This window comes from Aplidium turbinatum, chromosome 2, assembly GCF_918807975.1.
Source record: "Aplidium turbinatum chromosome 2, kaAplTurb1.1, whole genome shotgun sequence".
Taxonomy (NCBI): Eukaryota; Metazoa; Chordata; class Ascidiacea; order Aplousobranchia; family Polyclinidae; genus Aplidium; species Aplidium turbinatum.
Window position 1 is genome coordinate 34,780,253 of NC_137473.1, and position 8,922 is coordinate 34,789,174.

The 8,922-nt window shown below is 37.1% G+C and overlaps 1 protein-coding gene across 1 annotated transcript in view; it reads left to right on the top strand.

Moving 5' to 3' along the window:
- LOC145788060 (lysosome-associated membrane glycoprotein 1-like) overlaps positions 1-5,980 on the top strand; it is a 50,612-nt gene extending 44,632 nt beyond the window's left edge. The window contains exon 6 of the mRNA XM_082599855.1: positions 3,895-5,980. Within this exon, the coding sequence (XP_082455981.1) occupies positions 3,895-4,037 (143 nt within the window). The 3' untranslated portion in view covers positions 4,038-5,980. The remainder of the gene's footprint in view (positions 1-3,894) is intronic.
- Positions 5,981-8,922: the final 2,942 nt, after the last annotated feature.

Below are 8,922 nucleotides of genomic sequence, written 5' to 3' on the forward strand. Positions count from 1 at the left end.
GTGTAGAAGTTTTCCGACTCGTGCCCAGAGCATTGTGACGCAAGAAGCCACACAACCTCGTTCGGTGGAAGTTAATCAGTTATGCAGCGTATTAAGCAGCTACGCAGCGCTTTGACTCTTCAAGCGCACGTCGTTGATCTGATGAAAGCATTTCAGATTGACTTCGTTTAAACCGTAGCTATAGTTATCAAATGGCGAAGAACTATCAAGATAAAGTGATTATACTGATTAAGCATGACGTTTGACGCTAAAACTGGCGTGTCCGCCGTGAAACTTCATTTGTCCGCCGAGATAGCTGCTCAGACCGGACACGTTTGTCCGCCGTCAACAAAAACGAATTTCGAGGCCTGCTCATAAAACATGAGTAGAACAGGATTGCTACTAGCCTTGGCAGTTAGCATTGGATACATTATTTTTGGATGGATTTTTTGTACAATTTACACCAATTTTTAGTTGTCTTTCTACGGTTACATCTATTCAGTTACGCCGTTGTCCTCTCTTACGTGGAGCGTTTTAAGCAGTTTTATTACATGTATGTACAATATTGTACATACTACATCACCACACTTCTAACTTTGCTCCACTGTGGCTGGGTTATTTGTTTTTCCAGACCAAACTCCATCTGACAAACTACAAGTATTGCAACAACGTTGTTGAACATAAAAGTGGCGTTCGAAAAAATTGTAAAATTTAGTACAATAACTCGCTTCATTCATCAACAGAGAAAGTACAACAAAATTTACCTGTAAATTATGAAGAATTTTCCATAGCACGTGCATATCTGAAGGCAAAATGATGTTCATGTGACGTAGTTTCGCCGTTTTAAACACCTCAGAACAAGAACAGTACGCAATACAGGCCACAGGATGTTCTGGTGTAAACAAAACTTGGTAATTCTTTTACCGCAAATTCTTAGAAGGCCTGAGGGTAAATGTCGCTGGCTCTTGGTCTGTTGGAATTGAAGAAACTGAAGAAGGCATTTGGCGAAAGCTTGGTCGATAAATTATGCAAATTTTCGAACCTGACTAATTTTCTTTACTTATTATGTTTAATTGTTCGGTTGCATCTTAAATGAACAATCCTTGTATAACTTTTCATCTTCAATAACATCGAGGAACCAGAACAAAGGTTGAGAGACAAATGCTTGCTCGCGTTAAAGGCAGTGTTTGCCAAAGAGAAAAATACACCACAAACTGTTTGAAGTGTTGAAAATCCGAAATTGCTCTTTATATCAAAAATATCGAAAAAAGTTTAATGTTTCACTGAAGTTTCGCTCACCATGGCAACTAGAGATGTAAAAAAACGTTTTTTTTTGTTTTTAAAAAAAACGAGCTCGTTTTTTTTGTTTTTTATCGTTTTTTTTTGTTTTTTATTCGTTTTTTTTGTTTTTTTTTACCTATTTTGACATTAAATGTCACAATATGCAGCAATTAGGGTAAACTCATTGCAATAGCGTCTCTTTCAACAAAGAAACAGTCTCATAACTCGTATAACTTACTTTAAATCAGACTATATATGTCTGGTATAGGCCTATTTTTTCATTGCAATTTTGTAGATCCCAAGTCTCAACAAACGAGCCATAAAGATTTCTCATTGTCTCAAATAGTAGTAACAGTGTCCTATGGTTGGCACATCTCAAGTATTGTCTGTAATTTGGTCGAGCCAGTTGTTAAATGCAGTACCACACTCGTGTACAGTTTCGAAGCCACCTGGGATTTTGGTTAATGGGCATGTTAGGACCAGGTGGTCAGTGTCCTGTTTTTCTACTTAACAAAGGCACTTTTGACCAGCACTCCACACCTTTTCCAGTACAACGTCAAGAGGTTGTTCCAGTTGATGTGCATTTGGTGCAAACTTGATAAAAATCACACAAGCGGTTCTCGAGTTATAAGTGAAGTAACCTTAGCCACTAGATGGCTTCATAGATAAGGAGCAATAGAAAAATGGCAATATCTCAAGAACCGCTCAACATATTTGGATGATGTTCAGCTCTACCCCATGTTTTCTGGGGTGGGCTATCTGTTTATGAACATTAAAACAAGTTTTGGCTACTACTTTTTCAGATAAAAAGAAATTAACCTCTTGTCGTTACGCACCAATAAAACCATGATGCGTAACTTAAAAAAAAAAAATTTTTTTTAATCGGGTAGAGGAAAGATTGATGAAAAGTTTGGCAAAAGCAGTGTAGTGCTTAAGTCCCAACTTTTAGCCCAAATCACATTTAAATGTAGTGAAAGATGGAAACATTTTGATGTTTTTTATTTTTCCTGAAGAGGTTCAATACTCCTTTGTGATGTCATAGTCATGTTTCTTTTCCCTTAATCATACCATTGTGCTGTCATAGACATTTTTAAAAGAAGTATGGTTGCACTTATCCATCCATATTGAACTACTGTAGTTTTCAGGACTTTGAGACTTTCGCACTTTTATGTTTTTGCCAAACTTTTCATCAATCTTTCCTCTACTCAATAAAAAAAAAAATTAAAGTTACGCATCATGGTTTTATTGGTGCGTAACGACAAGAGGTCAATTCTCACTCCTTTTTACTCCAGCGTAGTTCCCAAATAAAATAAGTTTTCATCTTTGATGTTTGTTTGGTATCTTTATCCTGCATTGCGGGAATATGGGTAAAACTTCATTCTTGTCAGGAAAAGTATTATGAAGCATTTATTCACAATGTGAACACTGAGCACTGAGCAGTGCTGAAAAAAAACTCCACTTTGAAGGGAAAATTTCTTCATTCATGGTTGGTAGTTACTAGCAATAGTCAACATGGGTGGTGGGCATTTGAAAGGAACATTAACCTAAACCTTTTCTGACAAATGCACTTACTTTTGACAGCTAAAAATATTAGTGATAAGATCTCTTGCATTATGTCACAAATGATCTGCAGGAAGCATCAATGATAAAGTGTGTAAGACCTTACAACACACGAAAAGAATACTTATGTTTCAACATTTATAAAGCATATACATCGTTGTTAAGCTATCAGTTAAAAAACATGTTTAAATAAGCTATTGGCAATAGCAATATTACCACAAACAAGGTAATGTGTGTTCAGAATACTGCCATCTTGTTTTTGCCAAAATTTCGTCAACCCATTGAGTGTGTACAAGAATAACCAGTAGGCCTAGCGATATACTAACATCGTAGGCTACCTTCCATAAAGGGCACTTCCATAAAAGGAAAAAGAAATTAACTCTTCTACATTATGTCATGTATCAAATTGCATTAATTCAATGTTTGTCAGGTCTACTGCCACAAATATGCCTGAGAATGAAGAAGAAAGTGAAACAACGAAGGCTATAGGGCTATGCAAAAAACATATGCTGCTGCCAAGCACAAACACTTAGGAATTTCAGCACACCAATAAAACCAATTTTACTAGTTTAATGTTTTTCAAGAGCACTATAATGAAACTAAGCTGCAAATTGTAAAAAATTTGCAACTTTTCCTGAAAAATATGAAAAAAAACAAAAAACGCGTGTTTTTTTTGGCCCAAGTTTTTTTTGAAAAAAAACACGTTTTTTTTGCATTTACAACTCTAATGGCAACACAGTGCGACCTCACCATTCTTTTGGCTGCTACGCTCACCCAATATAATCTTGCACTTTTAGTAGGTGAGTCGTGGCAGGTTGGCATTCTTGGAAGCCTAGCGCCCCACTTCGTCATTATGCCGTATCGTCTAATATTCGTGTAGTTAGTGGTAATAAGTAAGTATTCAGCAATCGTTAGCAGCTGTCTAAGCCATGGGTATTCAAAACTTGCTGGTGGGATAATCTCGTCTACAGAGAAGATCCTGCCGGCTGATTACGTTTTGCCCAGTGCCCACACCTGTCTGGCACCAGTTGTACAAGTTTTGCAATATCACTTAACGGCTTTTATTTATTACAGCCCAAGTTTGCGTAGCTGACATTGGAAACAACGTCATCATCCCTATTGCTGTTGGATGCGCTGTTGCCGGTCTTATTATCTTGGTTGTTGTTGCGTATATGATTGGGAGAAGGCGTATGCAGCACAGATACGAGGCTATGTAACTACCCTTGTCCGAGAGTTTTTCACTCCACCTACCTACCGTTATTTCATCATCTCATGTTTTTGTTATTTATCTTACAGCAGCACTTTTTTGACAAAGTGCATCCATAAAGCAAGCTTCTTTGATATCACTTACTATAATTGCTCATTCCCCACATCCCCATATCTTTGTCGCCGACCTATATCAAGGTTCTGGCAATCCTTTTCCCGCAGGCGTCATCTATTCGAGCAGCCGCTTACATTTTCGCTTCGAAATGCTCAAGTCTTGCTACAAATCGGCTGCCGAGAAACACACCTAAAATTTGTTGCATTGTGGTTAAGCGCTCAATTCATTACCGCCACTCAACGTGAAAGATAAAACGTGTGAAAGTACGTCATTAAAGAAAACTGTGCTAGAATTTTCGTGGCGTTCGTCATCGCTCATGCGGTGCATTTGTTTTGTTCTTTAGAATGGCCAATGTCATAATTTTTTTTAGAATAACTTACGGTTTTGTTTTTGAGTTTGCGCCATGTCATTTATAATTTTGCAAGGGTGGAATCAAAGTGTAGTTTACTTTGAACTTAACCAAAGTATTTTTTTATGTAATTGTCGTGTTTATGTGAGTTAGTGTAATAGTGAAGTAAGAGTAGTGATTTGAATTTTTTAGTAGTTAAATGGCTATACAGTAAAAAAAGCTGTAATTTTCAATAGCCGTGTGCAGAACAAGATTGCAATCCAGGGTGTTCATCAGCTTTGCGTTACCAATCTGAAAATCTTTTCTGCAAATAAGCAAATTCACATTCATTGCGGCCTTATAAAGGAATAAAAAAAATTATGGAAAGCGTTCATTATTTTATAATTTGCCCGAATATTACTGTTACAGAGGCTACCCAGTTTTTTTAAGCCTATCGAAATTATTTCAACATTGTTCGCAATGACAAAAGACGTGGTATACTCAGCAAAAGTTGCTGTTTTTACGTCGTTTCTACACTACATGGTTTGCTAAATTTAAGAAGATCAGGCTTCAGTGCAAGACGTTGTTGTACGGAAACGAGCAAGTTTCAATACAGTCAGTGAAATTTTAAACTTCGTTCGTGCAACTTCATGTCTGATGACAACTCCGCACAAAGTTAATGGAGGGACGTACTTTGTATTTTCATGCATTTATTGGCTACAAGCGTCACTTGCTTCAAAATTAACCTAAAAATGCGCAAATTATTATTCAACCAGCCCAAATCGCTCTGTCTGACTATCTCACTTGTGCTACAACGTTTTGTGTAACTTGTGTCTAAATAAATTGTGTGTCTTGTTTGTCAATAAAATTTGGAGTATCTAAAATTAATTTGCGTTCTTCTAGTGACTATTTACTAGGTTACCTCGTGATGTTAAAGATGATAACTAGCTTTTTTTCCGACGTTTCGTCAGTCAGCACGACTGACTTTATCAAGGTGGCTAAAACAGGTTAATACAACCTGTTCAGCAACGATGGCACAACACAAAAACATACTGATAAAATGAGTAAAGTAAAGCAGCAAGAATCAGAATTAAAACACGCAACAAGATACCTAGAGGTTAAACTAAATGCAGTGACCTAGTAAATAGTAACGTTGTAAATTAACCCTATAAAGTAACCTTGTAAAGTAACCTTGTAACCTTGTAATAAGTAACCTAGTAAATAGTCACCAGAAGAACGCAAATTAATTTTATTACCAAATGCCTGGTGAACAGTCTCTCTCTGTTTTTGGAGTATCTTTTGCTATAGGCCTACAAGTTTCGGATGTGTGAATTTGAATAAAAATAGTACTCTCTATAAAGTTGTGTTATTTCATAATTAGTTAGCTTTTTTAATTTGGCTAATTAGTACCTGTCAGTCTAATACCAGCTTTTTCGCATTTTTTTCTCTCATGTAGCTCCATATGGATGTGTAACATGCTGAAGCAAATAAATAAAAGCAAGTAATTAAAGTGACAAGTCGTGAGTAAACACACTGCTTTAGGCTATAGGCCTACACTTTAGTGCCAATGTACAAATGTAGATTTTAAAATCTAGGTTGATCGTTCTATGATTTTGCCCTTAACATTTCTACGTTCGGCATGCACTTTATCTTTGACATGCTCGATCACCAAGTTTCAGCAATTTTGAAACAATTCGTAATTGTGCGTAAATCATGCCATAACTTATTTGGAGCGAAACTAAAATAGGAAAAAGTTTCTCAGTTTTTGATACGCACGTAACCAAACTTTTGCTCCTTAGCACGGCTGGTGATATGCAACACACCTGCCTTAATCCTACCGGTTAGGTTAATTAGAAAAAATCGCACGTGGCCTAGCATGTCATTCTGCGCCTCTGGCACCAGAGTTAGGCTTGCCATACGTCCCGGTTTAGCCGGGATAGTCCCGGTTTTAAGGCGTTGTCCTGCCCGGTTAACCAGTTTGTCCCGGAATTTGAGATTTACAGAAAAAAATTCTTGAGTTAGCTATTTTAGCAATTCTTTCTCAAGTGGATCTGCGGAATATATCAACAAAATGTTTCAAAAGCAAATGATCAACATCGAAGAACGCAAGTCACTTTATTTATCGACTTCCTTTTCGATGAGGTAAAGAAATACCTGCACATGTCTGGTAGTATAAGGAAAGAATCATGGCAAAATGCAGCGACATCTCTTGAACAAAAGTGGATCCAATTGTTCCAAACATTTATGAACAAAAACATAACCATTCCAAACTTTCAAAAACTTTGTTTTTTGAAAAAAAGTTTGTGTTTTGTTTGCCCGGGCATCAGCACCAGATGAGCGATTTTTTTCAATTATGAACAATAGGCCTATGTGGACAGAGACCAAATGCTAGAACAGAACAGAATGTCAAAGCTCTCCTCACTTGGCCTACTGTGTTGGAACAAAGCTTTTGCTAGTTCAGGTTTATCAGATCGTTTCACAAATCAACCATGCTTGTTCGCTTAAGATAGGCTATCTGGCAATGATATGGAATGAAAATGCAAAAGCGTTAAATATGATAATAATCAAAAGTTTTCATGTTTGAAAACTAAGATAAAGCCATTTTTTGTTTATTGGAAGCCCAACATTTTAGCAAGGGAAGAACTGACTCAAAAGGTAGACTTAACTTCCACTTTTAAGAAGAAATAGTCTACGAAAGACAAGTATTACGCCAAAACAAGGAAAGAATTTTTTTGAGTAAGCTACGAATACGTAGGCTAAGCCTCTCTTCCTTTATCTGAATTTTTGCACTTCCCACTTTTTCTGATGGTTAGGCTGTTATTTATGCGCTGCTGCTCCTTGCTATGTAGGTCTAAGCATAGCCTATGGAGTAGGCCTATGCTATAAGTGCAGGTGAATTTGAGAAAATGTGCGCAACGCTGAGAATGTAGGCTACAATAGCATGGGTTAATAAATTTGAAAGGCTTAGTTTTTGATTAAAATTAAACCAGATGTTGTTTGCTTTTGTTTCTTTATTATTGCTAAGTAAGCTATATTTTTCTGATACAAATTGAGCAAATGTTTCTAAACTCAAAGGATTGCCAATGGTTTCATCTCCCAATCACTTGACCGGGGGGGTAAAGTGTAACCACAAGAAGCTTTTATCTCAAAAACGGAACGTTAATTTCTGAAAAACAAATTCTCACTTTTAAAACCTTCCCGTTTGACTGAAGTGATCTGTAAGTTGTCGCTCAAAAACAGGTGTTTTAAATTTAGAATATAATTTGCATTGATAGCCGTTGTAATTTACCGTGTTTGTCTATTAGGTTATTTCATGTTTATGCAGTAGGACTACTGCGTCTGCATAAATGTAAAGAAATTCCTGTGACTTGTCAAACCATTTAGCATTTATGAGCATTCTTAGTATAAAATTGCTTGCTTCACAGTTGGAACATAGCAAACACGTGGAGACATTACCTCCTGACATATGCCGCTCATGTTTGTTTACCCGTTGATATTAAAGTTGCACTTTATGGACTCTGATTTTAACGGGACGACTTTGTCAAATGAATATTGCCTACCATAACTGTAGGCTATCTATAGCCTACCTATGTAGTTACATAGCTTATACCGCATTGTTAAAACATCAAAAGGCTGAAGTTTGCTCTATTAGTAATGAGCAATGATAAAAAAAAAACTTTTTTTATGACAAGATTGATATCGCACCTACCACGTATCGATATTTCCACTTCGTTTCAGTCACCGCCGTTTAACTGGACGTGTTGGTTTCTTTTGCAGTGGTGTTTTGTTGAAAGGTTTATCATGCGAGCAGGGTAAAGCATGCAATCGGCGTGTCTGGTGGATGGAGTTAGGCTACTGTAGCGGTAGCATCGCACAGTAAACTTGAACGCGCATGTAGGAAAGAATTGTGTAAAGAAATGGCACTCCTTTTTGTGATACAGTTTATGTCTTAATTCTATTAACCAATTATTAATTTACCGCAAACAAATTTGCAGTAACTGCGAGTGGAAGGCTTGTCGCTGCCAGCCACGTCACTGTGAAATCAGGTCAGTAAATTTAAATAAGTTTATTCAGTTTTTATCTCAAATTATTATAGTAACGTAATTAATATGTGCCTGCAGCATAGCTGAGTAGTAAGAGCCCTGGTCAATAGGGCACTGGTTCGACACCGCTCAAGAGCAAGTGGCTTTACTTTGGAAAGACACTTAAAAGCACGCCCTAGATTGCGGAGTTGCGCCCCTTCGACTACAGCCCTTGATTTCTCATAATTATGAACAGTAGCCTACACAACTTTAGAGACAAATGCCTACGGCCTTTCTTAGGGTTATGGCCTCCTGAACTGAATTTACATGTAAATCTACTTGGCCTACCGGTAGGCTATTTATTAGGCCTAAAGGAGCAGGCAGAATTACTGAAATGCTAACCAGCGTTAGACTGGATCCAGCTGAAGCAT